The 20271-nt window shown below is 43.1% G+C and overlaps 3 protein-coding genes across 4 annotated transcripts in view; all 3 read right to left on the bottom strand.

Moving 5' to 3' along the window:
• LOC121545370 (cytosolic sulfotransferase 3-like) overlaps positions 1-16197 on the bottom strand; it is a 77970-nt gene extending 61773 nt beyond the window's left edge. The window contains exon 1 of the mRNA XM_045209550.1: positions 16145-16197. The gene's annotated coding sequence lies outside the window, so the exon portion shown is untranslated. The remainder of the gene's footprint in view (positions 1-16144) is intronic.
• LOC121545376 (cytosolic sulfotransferase 2) lies at positions 509-3746 on the bottom strand. Of its 2 annotated transcripts, none has more exons than XM_041855842.2 (8): positions 3657-3746; positions 2597-2735; positions 2380-2502; positions 2105-2205; positions 1900-2026; positions 1709-1806; positions 1379-1553; positions 509-1133 (listed from the first exon to the last, which is right to left on the bottom strand). In XM_041855842.2, exons 2-8 carry the CDS (start codon positions 2733-2735, stop codon positions 1021-1023), a joined length of 876 nt encoding a protein of 291 aa, XP_041711776.1. In that variant the 5' UTR covers positions 3657-3746; the 3' UTR covers positions 509-1020. The 2 variants fall into 2 exon arrangements, with proteins under 2 accessions (XP_041711776.1, XP_041711775.1); XM_041855841.2 differs by lacking the exon at positions 3657-3746 and adding an exon at positions 2986-3262.
• LOC121545375 (cytosolic sulfotransferase 3) lies at positions 4555-16233 on the bottom strand. Its single transcript, XM_041855840.2, has 8 exons — positions 16145-16233; positions 15163-15301; positions 14865-14993; positions 14353-14453; positions 12628-12754; positions 12333-12430; positions 5829-6003; positions 4555-5677 (listed from the first exon to the last, which is right to left on the bottom strand). Exons 2-8 carry the CDS (start codon positions 15299-15301, stop codon positions 5565-5567), a joined length of 882 nt encoding a protein of 293 aa, XP_041711774.1. The 5' UTR covers positions 16145-16233; the 3' UTR covers positions 4555-5564.
• Positions 16234-20271: the final 4038 nt, after the last annotated feature.

Here is a 20271-nt window from a genome sequence, read left to right as displayed (position 1 = left end):
GCAGTGTACAAGTTTAACATTTAATATCAAACACAATAGACCACATTAACAGGAATGACATTCACTCTCACAAAAACAAAGCCAAGCCCACAATAAGCCACGCCCCCAACTCTTCTGATAAGCTGCCACCACTATATTGCCCCTACCGCTACACAATGTGCATGTGCATGAGGTGTTGAAAGCAATTCAGAAGCTTTCATTATGTTTAAAAAATCACACTGATCTAGAAAAAATCGTTATTTGATTTCAGCCAAATTGAATAAAATAGGTTGGAAGAACGAAAGCGTAATTTTCTATAATTCCAATCAGTAGAAGCACTTCAGATGAACAACAGCACCATCCCACTTTTTACAGTGCAGGTGTTATGCTTTTCACAGGCATAGTGAACATGCAGCTGAGACAGCTGTGAAAAGTGGAGGGTGAGTGTGTGTATGTGCAAATTACTGGCTCTCTAACTGCTTTGGGTCATAGAGACATTTCATATGAATTTAAATACAAGTACATGAACATCAATCTATTATGTTTATTCATACTGTATACAGTATAAGAGTATGAATTGTTACATAGTTTCAAAGTATATATATTTTTGAAAATGCATAAATCAATGCTGGATGCTTAATAATGTTATTCTCCATTCACATATTTATTACTATATCGACTCTCACTGTTTTTTTCTCAGACACTGAAAAACAGACCAGGCAAGAGGATTTACAAATAGCTCACATTCATAAGAAGGTACTGTGCAGCATGTCCTCATTTGACTCTAGCTCATATCTCAAAGTAGCATCAATCATTCTCAAATGTTTTATTATATGACACTTCATGATCTTTCTCATTCACACTCTAGGATATAATACAATATGATCCTCACCCTGTATATTTCAGCACCATGACCCAGTTAACTGTGGACCAATGGAAGCCTGACAACCCAGCCGAGGCTATCGTAGGTGTATATGTGCTAAAATAAACAATCAATCAACCTGACCAGAAACAATCAAACAATCAACCTGACCACATCCCCTAGACTACAGTGCGGAACTGTACGGTGGTGTTTTTCATCTTCTTCTTATAGTCTTCATCAAACTGTTCACTCTGGGCCACAGTGAAATGGTTCTTCCAGTCACCAACCTTTCCTGGAGTGTGACAGACAGACAGGTATAATGATAGTTTGAAAGTTCAGTAGATCAGAAGAAAGTATTCCAATGTCTCCACACCAGGTACCAGCACAAATGTTATGGTGTCTGTGATGACGTTGTGTCTCTTAGTGTGTTCATGTGTGTCTGTTGTGATAGCTGGAAGAGCTGAGCTCCAGCAGTTTAATATTTATCTCTCTCATTCTCTCTCTCACACACACACACACACACACACACACACACACCTTTGCGCATGAAGGGGGATATCTTAAAGTCCATCACAAGGTCCTTGGAGTAGTTGGCCATGGTGTTCTTCTTCATAGTATCAAACTGCACTCCTCCTCTCACCCTCTCCTTCTCCTCTGCTGAAGTAGACAAACCTAGGAAGGAGCACAGCCTGTCTAGCTCTCTCCCCGTATCCTGTAGGAACACATACACACTAGATATCGACAGTGGAAACAGCTAACCTCCTAGAGCAGCAGTTAGTATGGCTCTGGAGCATATGTGTGCACTGAGATCATTAGACACATCTCAATAATACTGTAACACACACATTGCATCAGTATTCTACTCACCTCAACCATGTCCTCATAGAAGAGGTAGAGGATTTTGGAGTGAGTCTGTTTCTTCTCCCACCAGCCAGTCACATGGTCATACCAGGAACCAAACACCACTGAGCAAGTGCAGAGTAGACAAATTCATGGAGTGCATGGGGACTATTATCACTTACTCATTCAATCACTCCTTTATTCTCTCGTTCACTCACTCTTTCCATCCATGAATCTCTGTAAGAAGTTGTTCCAGTCTCCTGGCTCTGGCTGGGCCTGGTTCATGCGGTCAAAGTGGAAATAAGACACTGCATTGTCCTTGGCATTACGGGCCACATACACTATCTGTAGAGAGAGAGATTGCATTTATATATAGCGGCTATATAGTGGAGAAACATAGAGGAGAAGTTACAAATACTGTACCCTGCAGTTCTGCTCCCAGAAGGACTTGGGCAGAAACTGGACTGGGAGGTGAGTCTTGATGAGGCGAGGAGAGGTGGTTAAGTTGTCCAGCACCTCCACCCCTAGGATAAACATTAGAATAACAAAGTAGCTGTTTGATGGATATTAACACTGTTCAGCCGTTCCTGTCATGATATAAAAAACGGAATTACTGCTTAGGACTTTGTCTAACTTTTAACAAAGAAATGGCAAAATGAGAGAAGTATGATTTAATTTATCAAATTCTCTATTCTAACCTGGAGGGTAAAGAGGAATGAGCAACTCCAGAAAAGGAACCTTCTCAAAGATGGGTGTCTGACGCTCAGGGTCTGTCTGGCCAAAATAAAGCAGGTCTAGAATGTAGGAGACCCATGTGGTACCTAAGAGAGGGATACAGATAGGGGACGGATACACAGTCATTCACTAACCAAAACACTATCTTTAATGAAACATCAACATCAGACTGAGAGAGACCTGCTTTGGGGTAGGTAGCGATGAGAATGTCATCTGGTCTGGCCTGGAAGTTCTGTACATTGTCCCAGTTGTCAGTGAAGTAGTTGGTCATGGAGACTCCATGGAAGTCAAAGAGTTTTGGTCGAGGTGGCAGCTCCATCTGTAAAAGTGGGACATGTATTTGGTCAAGGATCACCACAGGAGTTTTTATGCTTGGATGTGAAGTTTGAACAGAATATTTTAGCGATCCGAATGGTTCTATAATTCAAACATAGAGAGGAATAACGCTCCATTGATATGCTCGCCTACAAATGTTAACAAAGACTAAGTCTTAATGTTTATTTAAACGATGACAGTAACAACGTACTACACATGATAGTAATTCCTACATACCAAAATAACTGACTTACCCTGCTCTTTCTGAGTAAGATACCTCAGGGTGAATGCACTGCTTACAAAATGTCTCCTCTTTTAGTCTCAGTGCTCCTCCTTTCCTGTCTCCTCCCCCATTCTCTCTTCCCTCTTTTGTTTTTCAGGGTCTGGTTTGTTCTGGCTCTACTCCAGAGCTGAGGGGTTTTCTGCTCTCTTTCACAGTATCTCATGTGTCACTACTAAATCACCAGGGGGCACTTACATTACCAGACATATACCACTAGGTGGCAGCTGACCATTAGAATGTCTGCTGGACACAGGATTGAGCAAAGTTATTATTACCTAAAGCTTGCCATGTGCTTCCCAGATGAAACAGTTTGCGCATATATTATGACAACATTTTGTGACATTTTTGTTCGTTTTGGTGTTCGACAGCGTTCAGCGTTTTTTGGGCGGGGCTGTTCGAGCACACATTTTTTCTTGAGGCTAGTCGAAGTTCGGTGATTGGTCAACAGTAGGGATTCTTCAATTAAGTGTTTTTTGTCATTTAATGACAGACGACTCGTTTTCATGCACATTTTTTCACTTGCGAAATACTGCACCAAACATCTTAGTTACATGTAAAATTACTCAACTAAGACCTCCTCGGCAAATACTCAATCACCCACCTTCCTTCAAAGCACACACGCACACACACACACACACTCACCTGATAGGCTACAGAATGGGCACTGTTCTGTGGTAGATAGTGTCTTTCTGTGATCTTAAACCTCCTGCACAGTCTTCAACACACTGTCTAAATCACTTTTCAACAGTGTGGGTGTGTCTCACTCTTACCTGACCGGAGACTAGGCTGCAGAGTGTGTGCCTGTGCACTGTGTGAGGCATGTAAGCAAGCAAGTTTATTTATATAGTACAATTCATACATCGAAGCAATTCAATGTGCTTTACAAAGATGTTTATCAAAAATAATGAAAACATCATAATAATAAAAATACAATAAAAAAACAAACATATAAAGATTAAAAATTAAAAATGGGATAAAAACATAGGAAGCTATAAGGACAAACGCAGCTTCTCCATGTTTAGTTTGGGCTCTGGGCTCTACTAGCTGACCTGTGTTCATGGATCTAAGAGCCCTGCTCGGTTTATATTCTTCAAACATATCACACATGTACTCGGGTCCTAAACCATTCAAATATTTATAAACTAAAAGCACCACTTTGAAATCAATTCTGTAACTGACTGGAAGCCTATGTAAAGATTTAAGAACCGGAGTGATGTGCTCCGTTCTCTTGGTCCTGGTTAACATTCTAGCAGCTGCATTCTGAATGAGCTGCAGCTTTTTTACAGTCTGTACACATATCTTTCACCTACTGCATCAACCATTGATCGCTCGGTTGCTTGTTAGATGCCCACAATCACACAAAAGAGACTGAAATGTTACTTGGTAAGGAGGTCTGGTGAGGAGGTCAGATGTCACAGGTAAAGTTTCATACAGTAGTTGTGGAGATCATAACCAACATTGGCTACTTCAACATAAAGCCTTATCAGGCACTTTAGTACCATATGCATTTATGTAAGTATCATTAAAGATGCTGGCAGTGTACAAGTTTAACATTTAATATCAAACACAATAGACCACATTAACAGGAATGACATTCACTCTCACAAAAAAAAAAGCCCCCAATAAGCCACGCCTCCAACTCTTCTGATAAGCTGCCACCACTACATTGCCCCTACCGCTACACAATGTGCATGCGCATGAGGTGTTGAAAGCAATTTAGAAGCTTTCATTATATTTAAAAAATCACACTGATCTAAAAAAAAATGTTAATTGATTTCAGCCAAATTGAATAAAATAGGTTGGAAGAACCAAAGTGTAATTTTCTATAATTCCAATCAGTAGAAGCACTTCAGATAAACAACAGCACCATCCCACTTTTTACAGTGCAGGTGTTATGCTTTTCACAGGCATAGTGAACATGCAGCTGAGACAGCTGTGAAAAGTGGAGGGTGAGTGTGTGTATGTGCAAATTACTGGCTCTCTAACTGCTTTGGGTCATAGAGACATTTCATATTAATTTAAATACAAGTACATGAACGTCAATGTATTACATTTAGTCATACTGTATACACTATAAGAGTAAGAATTGTTACATAGTTTCAAAGTATATATATTTTTGAAACTGCATAAAACAATGCTGGATGCTTAATAATGTTCTTCTCCATTCACATATTTATTACTGTATCGACTCTCACTGTTTTTTTCTCAGACACTGAAAAACAGACCAGGCAAGAGGATTTACAAATAGCTCACATTCATAAGAAGGTACTGTGCAGCATGTCCTCATTTGACTCTAGCTCATATCTCAAAGTAGCATCAATCATTCTCAAATGTTTTATTATATGACACTTCATGATCTTTCTCATTCACACTCTAGGATATAATACAATATGATCCTCACCCTGTATATTTCAGCACCATGACCCAGTTAACTGTGGACCAATGGAAGCCTGACAACCCAGCCGAGGCTATCGTAGGTCCATATGTGCTAAAATAAACAATCAATCAACCTGACCAGAAACAATCAAACAATCAACCTGACCACATCCCCTAGACTACAGTGCGGAACTGTACGGTGGTGTTTTTCATCTTCTTCTTATAGTCTTCATCAAACTGCTCACTCTGGGCCACAGTGAAATGGTTCTTCCAGTCACCAACCTTTCCTGGAGAGACCGGGGGTGGGAGAGAGAGAGAGAGCAAGAGAGAGAGCGCGAGAGAGATAATCTTGAGCAAAGAAAAGGTGATGGACATAGAGAAAGGAGGAGGGAAAGACTGACAGAGAGAGAGGTATAGGGGAGAAATGGAGAAGTCTACCTTTTCGCATGAATGGAGAGATCTTGAAATCCATGATTGAGACGGTGGAGTAGTTGGCCATGTTGTTCTTCTTCATGTTGTCAAACTGCACTCCTCCTCTCACCCTCTCCTTCTCCTCTGCTGAAGGAGACAAACCTAGGAAGGAGCACAGCCTGTCCAGCTCTCTCCCCGTATCCTGCAGGAAGACACACACTGAATACTATACTTGTAGTATTATCTAAACGCATTATCTACCACTCCATGTTGTCCTGCAGCTGTGTGAGGACTGCCGCTAGCCCAAAAGATGATGCATGTGCTGATACCTTTGTCTTAGCGTGGGGACGGTACTGGGCCAGCACTCTCTGTGAGGTCTCCTTTGATTTTGTTGCATGTGACCCCATGACCAGTCATTCTCTTTGGCTAATAAGTCTCTCAGGGGTTCAGTTGTGTCTGAAAACTGTGGGAGGAACTTACCCACATATGTAGCTATGCCTAAGAAGGTCCTGACTTCAACAACGTTCTGGGGGTTGGGCATATCTGTGACGGCGCTGATCTTGTCTGGGTCCGGCTCTATTCCAGCTGCACTGATTCTGTTTCCCAAGAACAAGACCTCTGACAGTGAGAAGGTGCATTTTTCTTTGAGTGTTAGGCCAATCTCCTGGAGTCTGGTCAGAACTGCTGTGAGTCCTCATGTTCTGCTCTGTCCCGTCCGCACACAAGCACGTCGTCCGCATGGACTATGATACCACTCAGCCCACACAACAGCTGGGACATGTGTCTTTGGAAATGCTCAGGACCGGAAGCGATTCCAAATAGCAAAACGTTGAAACAGTACCTGCCAAACTGTGTTATAAACGTTGTGAGTGCCCTACTCTCTGGTGACAGGGGTATCTCCCAGAATCCTGAGCGGGCATTCAGCTTTGTGAAGACCTGTGAGCCATCCAACTGGGCCAGCGACTGCTCCATTGATGGTAAGATGTGTCTCTCTCTGCAGAGTGCCTCATTCAAGTTAGTCACGTCCACACAGATCCTTATGTCCCCATTGGTTTTTGGGACCACCACCATCCCTGCACACCAGTCAGTGGGACTCTCTATTTTAGACACAGCCTCAATTTCTTCCATCCTCCCCAACTCATCCTTTACTTTGGCCAATAAAGGGATAGGCACATGGTGAGGGTTGGTAATGGCATAGGGGACCGCATCCTTCTTCAGGCGGATTTTGTAGTCACCTTGTAGCCTTCCTAAGCCAGAAAAACTTTTGGGAATTTATTTTTTAAAACTTTGATCGTCAGACCGCTGAAAAGTGTCCTCTCCTGTGACATTTCCTGCATTCTTCATCCTTTCCTGGGCAATCTTTCCAGCTGTGCAAAGGGGATTTCCCACATTTGCCACAAACGCTTGAACTGGCTACTGGCGCTGTGTGTGATTGTTTTCTCCACGTCTGTCTCTGCGTTCCCCTCAGTTTTTTTTTAGCACGGTATGAGAACGCATCTATTTCCTCGCTCTCTTCACTCAGTCTGCATAGATCTGCCGCTGCACAGCATTGCCTGCTGTTTTTTTACTATCTCACTCTGCCTAACCTGGTTAACAGCTTTGGACAAGGTAAGCTGTGCATCCAACTGTAACTTTTCAGAAAGTTCGATATTTCTTATTCCCACTACAATCTGATTTCGGATCAGTTCTTCCTTGAGTGTGCCAAACTGACAATGTTCCACTAGCTTGTGAACCGCTGTGATAAAAGTGTCAGCTGTTTCACCCTGCTCCTGTTCTCGCACATTAAACCTAGCTCTCTCAAATATAATGTTGTGTTGCCCTATGAAATCTTTAACGGCAGTGTAGTTAAGTTTCTCTTCCTCAGTCAACAGTGAAGCCTTTAATATATCCTCATAGATCCAAACTGTTACAGACCTATATCCATCCTGCCCTGCCTTTCGAAAGTTTTTGAAAGCCAAGTTAACAAACAGATACCTTCCCCGCTATGCAATCCGGTTTCCGAGCTGGTCATGGGTGCACCTCAGCCACACTCAAGGTCCTAAACGATATTATAACCGCGATCGATAATAGACAGTACTGTGCAGCCATCTTCATCGACCTGGCCATGGCTTTCGACACTGTCAACCACCGCATTCTTATTGGCAGACTAAATAGCCTTGGTTTCTCAAATGACTGCCTCGCCTGGTTCACCAACTACTTCTCAGATAGAGTTCAATGTGTTAAATCGGAGGGCCTGTTGTCTGGGCCTATGGCAGTCTCTATGGGGGTACCACAGGGTTCAATTCTTGGGCCGACTCTTTTATCTGTGTATATCAATGATGTCGCTCTTGCTGCTGGTGACTCTCAGATCCACCTCTACGCAGACGACACCATTTTGTATACATCTGGCCCTTCATTGGACACTGTGTTAACAAACCTCCAAACGAGCTTCAATGCCATACAACACTCCTTCCGTAGCCTCCAACTGCTCTTAAACACAAGTAAAACTAAATGCATGCTCTTCAATCGAACGCTGCTGGCACCCGCCCACCCGACTAGAATCACTACTCTCGACGGGTCTGACCTGGAGTATGTGGACAACTACAAATACCTAGGTGTCTGGTTAGACTGTAAACTCTCCTTCCAGACTCACATTAAGCATCTCCAATCCAAAGTTAAATCTAGAATCTGCTTCCTATTTCGCAACAATGCCTCCTTCACTCATGCTGCCAAACATGCCCTCGTAAAACTGACTATCCTACCGAACCTTGACTTCGGCGATGTCATTTACAAAATAGCCTCCAACACTCTACTCCGCAAATTGGATGTAGTCTATCACAGTGCCATCCGTTTTGTCACCAAAGCCCCATATACTACCCACCACTGTGACCTGTACGCTCTTGTTGGCTGGTCCTCACTACATATTCGTCACCAAACCCACTGGCTCCAGGCCATCTATAAATCACTGCTAGGCAAATCCCCTCCTTATCTTAGCTCATTGGTCACCATAGCAACACCCACCCGTAGTATGCGCTCCAGCAGGTACAGTGAGCGAAAAAAGTATTTGATCCCCTGCTGATTTTGTATGTTTGCCCACTGACAAAGACATGATCAGTCTATCATTTTAATGGTAGGTTTATTTGAACAGTGAGAGACCGAATAACAACAAAAAAATCCAGAAAAACGCATGTTAAAAATGTTATGAATTGATTTGCATTTTAATGAGGGAAATAAGTATTTGACCCCTCTGCAAAACATGACTTAGTACTTGGTGGCAAAACCCTTGTTGGCAATCACAGAGGTCAGACGTTTCTTGTAGTTGGCCACCAGGTTTGCAGACATCTCAGGAGGGATTTTGTCCCACTCCTCTTTGCAGATCTTCTCCAAGTCATTAAGGTTTCGAGGCTGACGTTTGGCAACTCGAACCTTCATCTCCCTCCACAGATTTTCTATGGGATTAAGGTCTGGAGACTGGCTAGAATCTTCTTGAGCCACTCCTTTGTTGCCTTGGCTGTGTGTTTTGGGTCATTGTCATGCTGGAATACCCATCCACGACCCATTTTCAATGCCCTGGCTGAGGGAAGGAGGTTCTCACCCAAGATTTGACGGTACATGGCCCCGTCCATCGTCCCTTTGATGCGGTGAAGTTGTCCTGTCCCCTTAGCAGAAAAACACCCCCAAAGCATAATGTTTCCACCTCCATGTTTGACGGTGGAGATGGTGTTCTTGGGGTCATAGGCAGCATTCCTCCTCCTCCAAACACGGCGAGTTGAGTTGATGCCAAAGAGCTCCATTTTGGTCTCATCTGACCACAACACTTTCACCCAGTTCTCCTCTGAATCATTCAGATGTTCATTGGCAAACTTCAGACGGGCCTGTATATGTGCTTTCTTGAGCAGGAGGACCTTGCGGGCGCTGCAGGATTTCAGTCCTTCACGGCGTAGTGTGTTACCAATTGTTTTCTTGGTGACTATGGTCCCAGCTGCCTTGAGATCATTGACAAGATCCTCCCGTGTAGTTCTGGGCTGATTCCTCACCGTTCTCATGATCATTGCAACTCCACGAGGTGAGATCTTGCATGGAGCCCCAGGCCGACGGAGATTGACAGTTATTTTGTGTTTCTTCCATTTGCGAATAATCGCACCAACTGTTGTCACCTTCTCACCAAGCTGCTTGGCGATGGTCTTGTAGCCCATTCCAGCCTTGTGTAGGTCTACAATCTTGTCCCTGACATCCTTGGAGAGCTCTTTAGTCTTGGCCATGGTGGAGAGTTTGGAATCTGATTGATTGATTGCTTCTGTGGACAGGTGTCTTTTATACAGGTAACAAACTGAGATTAGGAGCACTCCCTTTAAGAGTGTGCTCCTAATCTCAGCTCGTTACCTGTATAAAAGACACCTGGGAGCCAGAAATCTTTCTGATTGAGAGGGGGTCAAATACTTATTTCCCTCATTAAAATGCAAATCAATTTATAACATTTTTGACATGCGTTTATCTGGATTATTTTGTTGTTATTCTGTCTCTCACTGTTCAAATAAACCTACCATTAAAATTATAGAACTATCATTTTTTTGTCAGTGGGCAAACGTACAAAATCAGCAGGGGATCAAATACTTTTTTCCCTCACTGTATATCTCACTGGTCATCCCCAAAGCCAACACCTCCTTTGGCCGCCATTCCTTCCAGTTCTCTGCTGCCAATGACTGGAACGAACTGCAAAAATCTCTGAAACTGGAGACTCTTATCTCCCTCACTAACTTTAAGCATCAGTTGTCAGAGCACATTACCGATCACTGCACCTGTACACAGCCCATCTGAAATTAGCCCACCCAACTACCTCATCCACATATTGTTATTTATTTTGCGCATTTGCACCCCAGTATCTCTATTTGCACATCATCTCTTGCACATCTATCATTCCAGTGTTAATACTAATTGTAATTATTTTGCACTATGGCCTATTTATTGCCTTACCTCCATAACTTGCTACATTTGCACACACTGTATATATTTTCTGTTGTATTTTTGACTTTATGTTTTGTTTTACCCCATATCTAACTCTGTGTTGTTGTTTTTATCACACTGCTTTGCTTTATCTTGGCCAGGTCGCAGTTGTAAATGAGAACTTGTTCTCAACAGGCTTACCTGGTTAAATAAAGGTGAAATAAATAAAAAGCTTGGGGACAGGATTGTGTCGAGGCACAGATCTAGAGAAGGGTACAAAAACATTTCTGCAGCATTGAAGGTACCCAAGAACACAGTGGCCTCCATCATTCTTAAATGGAAGAAGTTTGGAACCACCAAGACTCTTCCTAGAACTGGCCGCCCGGCCAAACTGAGCAATCGGAGGAGAGAAGCCTTGGTCAGGGAGGTGACCAAGAACCCGATGGTCACCCTGACAGAGCTCCAGAGTACTTCTGTGGAGATGGGAGAACCTTCCAGAAGGACAACCATCTCTGCAGCACTCCACCAATCAGGCCTTTATGGTAGAGTGGCCAGACGGAAGCCACTCCTCAGTAAAAGGCACATGACAACCCGCTTGGAGTTTGCCAAAAGGCACCTAAAGGACTCTCAGACCATGAGAAACAAGATTCTCTGGTCTGATGAAGCCAAGATTTAACTCTTTGACCTGAATGCCAAGCGTCACATCTGGAGGAAACCTGGCACCATCCCTACGATGAAGCATGGTGGTGGCAGCATCATGCTGTGGGGATGTTTTTCAGCAGCAGGGACTGGGAGACTAGTCAGGATCGAGGGAAAGATTAACGGAGCAAAGTACAGAGAGATCCTTGATGAAAACCTGCTCCAGAGTGCTCAGGACCTCAGACTGGGGCGAAGGTTCAACTTCCAACAGGACAACGACCCTAAGCACACAACCAACACAACGCAGGAGTGGATTCGGGACAAGTCTCTGAATGTCCTTGAGTAGACCAGCCAGAGCCCGGACTTGAACCCGATCTAACATCTCTGGAGAAACCTGAAAATAGCTGTGCAGCGATGCTCCCCATCCAACCTCACCGAGTTTGAGAGGATCTGCAGAGAAGAATGGGAGAAACTCCCCAAATACAGGTGAACCAAGCTTGTAGCGTCATACCCAAGGAGACTCGAGGCTATATTCGCTGCCAAGGATGCTTCAACATAGGACTGAGTAAAGGGTCTGAATACTTATGTAAATGTGATGTTTCCGTTTATTTTATTTTATACATTTGCAAACATTTCTAAAAACCTGTTTTTGCTTTGTCATTATGGGGTATTGTGTGTAGATTGATCCCCCCCAAAAATATCAATTTCAGAATATGTCTGTAACGTAACAAAATGTGGAAAAATTCAAGGGGCCTGATTTTTTATATATTTTCCGAATGCACTGTAGGTACGGATACCCACAAGGGACATCCTACTACAGTACTCTTCCTCACTGAAAGCTAATGCTAGAGATGATCAATATAACAATATAACACTGATATACAGCCTACCTTTATGTAAGTTAATGCGCTACATAATCTGCAAAAAGAACAGCACCTTTATGGCACAGGAGGTAGTTATTCAACTCACCTCAACCATATCCTCATAGAAAAGGTAGTGGAGTTTAGAGTGAGTCTGTTTCCTCTCCCACCAGCCAGTCACATGGTCGTGCCAAGGACCAAACACCACTGCGGAAAGCAGCCATGTGGACATGAGAGGATGTTAGAAAGATAGATAGAGATATACATAGTCAGGAAAGAGATTGATCAGTAAGCCAGAATCACAGAGCATCAGCAGAATCTGTACTGTGCTATCTCTCTTACTCATTCAAATGTATTTGTTCACTTACTCATTCATTCACTCATTCATTCTCTCATTCACTCACTCTTTCCATCTATGAATCTCTGTAAGAAGTTGTTCCAGTCTCCTGGCTCTGGGTCGGCCTGGTTCATGCGGTCAAAGTGGAAATAAGACACTGCATTGTCCTTGGCATTACGGGCCACATACACAACCTACAGAGAGAGAGAAATCATTTCAATTACAACATGACTTGATGTAAGAGTATATCATTTAATTATACAACGGGTGGGTCTAATCCTGGATGCTGATAGGTTAAAACCGCATTCCAGCCGGTGTCTATTCCACAAGTTAACACCGGCTAAAGCTATGATGTTGAAATTCCTATTTACTCTGTTACATCTCACTGCGCAATCCACTGTCTCATCAGCCCAGCCATGCAATTTATAAACTTGATCTCCACTATAAAAAAACATCTAGAAATTATCTCCCATTTCTTTTAGACTAAAATGTGGTTTTCAACAGTGGAGATTTCTATAAACCTTGTCTGTCTCTCCGACATTTGCAACATTGTTTCAATATTGAAATTCGATCTCCAGCGGTCCCAGAGTAATGAACATGTTGGGAGTCAGGATGAGACAGACAGGCAGACAGCTTTTCTCAGCCAGTCGAAATCATTTTTATGGATATATACAAAGAAATGTCAGGTCAAACGAAAATGAAAACAGGTCAAACGAAAATGAAATGCAGATAGTTTGCAGTCTTTCCAGCTTCCATTTGAAGTGATTGTGTTAGCTGTGTTGTTGGCTAGCTCCTCTGAACAACAGTGTCCTGACGAGAGAACACATATTCTATGCCAGGTAAAACTGCATATCATTAGCTCGTTGTTATGGATGTATCCAAATAAATGTCACTAGACAGCATAAACAAATGCAGCATAAACAAATGCAAGTTCAGCTACTTTGCTGTAATTCTGGCTGCACTGTTTGATGTGACTGTAAGTTAGCTGTAGTTGGCTAGCTAGCAAGCAAGGAATAAGAACATTGCCAGCCATTATGGCAATCAAACATTTAGAACAAACGACTGGGTCGTGTCCATAGATACAGAACAAAAAGACTTAACAACTGGGTCGCATCTCTGGCAAATGAACCGATAGAACGAACAACCAGCTGGCTTGGGTAGCCACCTTAGATTTGTGTCGGGACTATATCTCATGGAAGGATGAAAAAGTATGAATAAATTAATCAAAATAACATTTTGAATGAAAATATGTCAATCATTATTTGAAAATGTTGGTAACCCGTTGTATAAAAATTATAATGCCCTCGAAGCTGGTGTTATTGGTTCAGTTTGCCGGACCTCAACTTTGTCTCGGGACTAACAACACCCATGGCAATATATCCTCCTAACACAGGCTTCTCGGGCATTATCACTTAAACAAACCAAACAGAAGGAAATGGAAAAGGGAAAAATTAGGACAACAAAAACTGTTTACAAAGACTGGGTTTCTATGGAGTCTTTCGCATTCCACAAGGAGACACACGTTGGTTCTAGAGAGGTTTGTGATAGTTAGTGTACTATGTTACGCTATGCTGCCCTCCATTGGGCATTCACACAAATTGCGTCATTAATTAAGTTCACTTACTGGACAAAATGCAGCATAGCAGGTTTGAGGATGCACAAATGTAGACAGAATGCTACACCAGCAGAGACATATAGAGCAGAGATATATAGAGCAGAGACATATAGAGCAGAGACATATTCACAGACTACACAGTCAACAAGCAGAGAGAGAAAGTTACACATAATGTACCCTGCAGTTCTGCTCCCAGAAGGACTTGGGCACCAACTGGACTGGGAGGTGAGTCTTGATGAGGCGAGGAGAGGTGGATAACTTGTCTGCCAGCTCCGTTCCTGTGTGTACGGAGGGGTGAGGTTCTGGTTAGGGTACTTTTTGGAGATAAGGATGACTTTACAGTAAAACTGCTCATTGTCATGTAGCTGGAATATGTGATTTGCACAACTTCTCACAGTATAAGATTTCAAGCCATGCAAATTATCCTTCTACTTTGTGACAGTAACATGGCTGTTGATGAGGACTTATAATCAGGTTACGGTATAGTGCATGGTGTTTTCCAGATTCTGTATTCAAGTATGACAAAGATTTGATCTACACTGAGACTCTGATGAGACTTGTAAGTGCAGCGTCATTGTCAGCTGATCAGTTATCTATTTGGAGTACACAGTGCCCTTCAAACTTTATTGATGTGTAATCAAGATAAAGGCTTTACAGTGTGTAGAGCTATATTATGGTTGTATTCTAACCTGGAGGGAGAATATGGAAGTCACTCTCAAGGAAAGGCACTCTCTCATAGATAGGCAGTGAAGTCTGACGCTCAGGGGCTGTCTGACCAAAATGCAGCAGGTCTAGAATGTAGGAGACCCACGTGGTACCTGGGAGAGAGAAAGAGGGGGAGAGAAGATGGAGAAATGGGGAGAGAGAAAGAGGAAGAGATAAAGAGGGAGAGAGAGGCATGTCAAAGAGCTGCGTCTCATGTCATCCATTTATCCCTACAAGATGTCGACAGCACACAAACACACACACAAACACACACGCACAGACCTGCTTTGGGGTAAGTGGCGATGAGGATATCATCTGGTCTGGCCTGGAAGTTTTGTATGTTCTCCCAGTTGTCAGTGAAATAATGGGTCATGGAGACTCCATGGAAGTCAAAGAGTTTTGGTCGAGGTGGCAGCTCCATCTGTAACAACAACACAGTCCACCATTGATCAGAGAGATGTTATCAGGGAGAGTTACAATAATCAACTATTCACTAATATTCTTGCTTCATTCAAGGATAGTCTGCAGGTGACAAGAGGTCCCAGTTTCCACATATAATTCCTTGCCAGTTCCCTTGATAAAATACATACAGTACAGAAAATGATAGACAGTAAATGGTCACGATGACTTTGCAAAGCACAACTAGCTGACTATGAACTTTGTATGTTTCCAACATAATGTGCCTGATATGTGATCTATAAAAATAGGTTGAATAGGCCATTTTATCCTGTCTCTGCAAAAGTAAGAAGCTGGTTATGTTACATTAAAGGGAAAAGGTCTGCAGGTTTCCTGGCATAGCACACTGTCAAGATCTTATCTGTACACACTTCAAAACAAGAGCATAAGTTCCTTCAGACTTAGGCATGTAAAACCTTTGTCAGTCTGTGGGAAAAGTTCAAAGAAAAGGCAACAATCTCTTAGATTCTATTGAATAGTAAAATTTACATTTGAATACATTTCATAATATTTGCATTGTTGTCAGTAATAACTTTTAATAACTTAAACAACTTTATAACAACTTCCTTTTGACCCATAATGACCTTAATGTTCACTGCAGTCACATGTATTCATGCTAAATTACAAAGCCATCATGCACAAATACACAATATATAGCCATCTGCAGTAAGAAAACCCCATTTGTGAGCAGAGAAAATAAATAAAAGTCAGTCACATTCACTCAAAATGTTGAAATATGTATATAGATTCATAAGATATATCAGCTACTGTCACAGAACATTTGACAAAATAAAAAAGAGAAACTCACATTTTCCACGTTGAATGGAATTCAGTAGTATCCTGTTTGGCCACTCTTCTCAGCTTCTCAGTCTCTTCTTGTCTCTGTCCAAGCTTTCCTTTTCTTTCTCCTTCCCCTGTTCCTTTCTCTTCCCTCACTACAGGCAATGTATTTTCTCTCCTGCTTTGGTTTAGATTTTCCAACCCAGCTTCGCGTTCTTATCCTACCTCCATTCCTTGTTACATAAGTTCAGAACTCCCTCTCTCTCTCTCTCTCTCTCTATCTCTCTCTCTCTCTCTCTCTCTCTATCTCTCTCTCTCAAGCCACCCCCTCCATGTCCTTCCCCTTTATTCTCCTGTTAGTGACCACCCTCCTTCTGCTTCACACGCACACATACACTCGCTCTGATACTTCTTTCTTCTAATGGGTTTTAATTATTCTTTCTGATGCGAGGGTTGGGTTTTGTTTTGTGCACACATGTATGTGTGTATTAGCACTCCTTTCACAAATTATATCACGAAAGGGGTAGGGTGACTAGGGCATAAAGCAACTCACTTCAATAAACCCACATGACCCTGAAAACTAGTTTTTAATATAAGGTTTTCAGCTCTTTTGAAGCTCCCTAGAAACAGAGCAATATGTTGTCAAAGACGCTGCAGAATACCCATCCTCTCAGTCCTTGATTCATTCCACGCCGGCTCTGATTGGTCAGGCTAGCCGATATGAGCAGATTTCAACAGCACAATGTATCCCCAGAGAGATGCTTAGAAAGTCTGCTTGGGTCTGGTCCTAGAGTACCTCTCTTCTCTCTTGAAGTAATGCACTGGTTGGATCCCTTGTTCTCAAATCAAATCAAATCAAATCAAATCAAATCAAATCAAATTGTATTAGCCACATGCGCAACAGGTGCAGACATTAGAGTGAAATGTACAAAAAAAAAATACAACAGGTGCAGACATTACAGTGAAATGCTTACTTACAGCCCTTAACCAACAGTGCATTTATTTTTAATAAAAAAGTTAAAAAAAACAACAACAAAAAAGTGTTGAGAAATAAAAGAGCAGAAGTAAAATAAAATAACAGTAGGGAGGCTATATATACAGGGGGGTACCGGTGCAGAGTCAATGTGCGGGGGCACCGGCTAGTTGAGGTATTTGAAGTAATATGTACATGTGGGTAGAGTTAAAGTGACTATGCATAAATAATTAACAGAGTAGCAGCAGCGTAAAAAGATGGGGTGGGGGGGCAGTGCAAATAGTCAGGGTAGCCATGATTAGCTGTTCAGGAGTCTTATGGCTTGGGGGTAGAAGCTGTTGAGAAGTCTTTTGGACCTAGACTTGGCACTCCGGTACCGCTTGCCGTGCGGTAGCAGAGAGAAAAGTCTATGACTAGGGTCCTGGATGGCAGGAAACTTGGCCCCAGTGATGTACTGGGCCGTACGCACTACCCTCTGTAGTGCCTTGCGGTCTGAGGCCAAGCAGTTGCCATACCAGGCGGAGATGCAACCAGTCAGGATGCTCTCGATGGTGCAGCTGTATAATTTTTTGAGGATCTGAGGACCCATGCCGAATCTTTTCAGTCTCCTGAGGGGGAATAGGCTTTGTCGTGCCCTCTTCACGACTGTCTTGGTGTGTTTGGACCATAATAGTTTGTTGGTGATGTGGACACCAAGGAACTTGAAGCTCTCAACCTGTTCCACTACAGCCCCGTCGATGAGAATGGGGGCGTGCTCAGTCCTCTTTTTTTTCCTGTAGTCCACAATCATCTCCTTTGTCTTGGTCACGTTGAGGGAGAGGTTGTTATCCTGGCACCACACGGCCAGGTCTCTGACCTCCTCCCTATAGGCTGTCTCATCGTTGTCTGTGATCAGGCCTACCACTGTTGTGTCGTCGGCAAACTTAATGATGGTGTTGGAGTCGTGCCTGGCCATGCAGTCATGGGTGAACAGGGAGTACAGGAGGGGACTGAGCACGCACCCCTGAGGGTCCCCCGTGTTGAGGATCAGTGTGGCAGATGTGTTGTTACCTACCCTTACCACCTGGGGGCGGCCCGTCAGGAAGTCCAGGATCCAGTTGCAGAGGGAGGTGTTTAGTCCCAGGATCCTTAGCTTAGTGATGAGCTTTGAGGGCACTATGGTGTTGAATGCTGAGCTGTAGTCAATGAATAGCAGTCTCACATAGGTGTTCCTCTTGTCCAGGTGGGAAAGGGCAGTGTCGAGTGCAATAGAGATTGCATCATCTGTGGATCTGTTGTGGCGGTATGCAAATTGGAGTGGGTCTAGGGTTTCTGGGATAATGGTGTTGATGTGAGCCATGACCAGCCTTTCAAAGCACTTCATGGCTACAGACGTCAGTGCTACGGGTCGGTAGTCATTTAGGCAGGTTATCTTAGTGTCCTTGGGCACGGGGACTATGGTGGTCTGCTTGAAACATGTTGGTATTACAGACTCAGTCAGGGACATGTTGAAAATGTCAGTGAAGACACTTGCCAGTTGGTCAGCACATGCTCGGAGTACACGTCCTGGTGATCTGTCTGGCCCTGCGGCCTTGTGAATGTTGACCTGCTTAAAAGTCTTACTCACATCGGCTACGGAGAGCGTGATCACATAGTCATCCGGAACAGCTGGTGCTCTCATGCATGCTTCAGTGTTGCTTGCCTCGAAGCGAGCATATAAGTGGTTTAGCTCGTCTGGTAGGCTTGTGTCACTGGGAAGCTTGCGGCTGTGCTTCCCTTTGTAGTCTGTAATAGTTTTCAAGCCAGGCCACATCCAGGTCTGTGAAGGGAAAATCATGGAAATAACCACTTCACCATAATGTTCTTTAATCCTCAGGAACTTTCCCTCTTGATGTCCTTGTTAAACCTAATTTATTTTGCCGCCCTCGTATGGCCTTTCTTGTACCCCTTTGCCTCTAGTCCACTGGGACACATTGTTGGCCCCTTTTCAAGTAACTACTTGCTTTCCGGAACACTGGACCAAGCAACCCTCGGACCAAACAATTAGTTTACTCAGAGAAGAGGGAGGGATTTGTGCTACCAGTTCTCATAATATGTAGGATACACGAGACAGTATACGTTAAGGTGATTGCATGTGTGTGTGCGTGACACAAACTGAAAGTGGGAGTATGATACTCTGAGGTATGTGCGTGACAGTGAGTAAAAGGTGGAACAGAGTGAGAGAGGGAGGGGCACTCTTCCACCGCTCTCATGCAACAGAAAGATAACATGTTTTAACTCTTGTATGTCAGAGGGAAAGAGAATGTGTGCCTGTAATCAATCAATCACATTTATTTATAAAGCCCTTTTTACATCAGCAGATGTCACAAAGTGCTTATACAGAAACCCAGCCTAAAACCCCAAAAAGCAAGCAATGTGGATGTAGAAGCATGGTGGCTAGGAAAAACTCCTTAGAAAGGCAGGAACCTAGGAAGAAACCTAGAGAGGAACCAGGCTCTGAGGGGTGGCCAGTCCTCTTCTGGCTGTGCCTGGTGAAGATTATAAGAGTATATGGCCATTAAGGCCAGATCGTTCTTCAAGATGTTCAAATGTTCATAGATGACCAACAGGGCCAAATAATAATTATAGTGGTTGTAGAGGGTGCAACAGGTCAGCACCTCAAGAGTAAATGGCAGTTGGTTTTTCATAGCCGAGCATTCAGAGGTCGAGACAGCAGGTGCGGTAGAGAGGGAGAGAGAGAGCTAGAGAGGGAGAGAGAGAGCTCAAAGACATTGCTCCTGCATTTTTAACAAAAAATATAGATTTAGAGTTAGATAAAGTAGGATTTTTTGGCAGGGACATATACATGATGCTATCCTCCACAACATAACCTTCATTCCAAACCAAAACTCCAAACCTACAACCTGATTTTGGACGGAATTAACTGGAAGGCTTTCTACTACCAAGGATTACTATTCCCAAACTATACAGCAAATGCTCTGGGAAACAAACAGAAACCTGAAAACACCATCCAACCTGGAACTGAGTGAGTAATGTTTAGTATGAAGCTATTTTTCACTTTCAAAAACCAAGAAGAAAAATACATTACAATGATATATTTTACTTTATAAGGACTGAATGCTAAGGCTACCAAGCTTGCTAGTACAAAGAGATACAATTTCAATTAGCACTGACGTGGGAAGTGAGAGGTGTCAAAGCCCTTG

This window comes from Coregonus clupeaformis, chromosome 30 (assembly GCF_020615455.1).
Source record: "Coregonus clupeaformis isolate EN_2021a chromosome 30, ASM2061545v1, whole genome shotgun sequence".
In the NCBI taxonomy this organism is placed as follows: Eukaryota; Metazoa; Chordata; class Actinopteri; order Salmoniformes; family Salmonidae; genus Coregonus; species Coregonus clupeaformis.
Note: the sequence above shows the minus strand (reverse complement) of the source record. Positions and strands in the feature narration are given on the sequence as shown.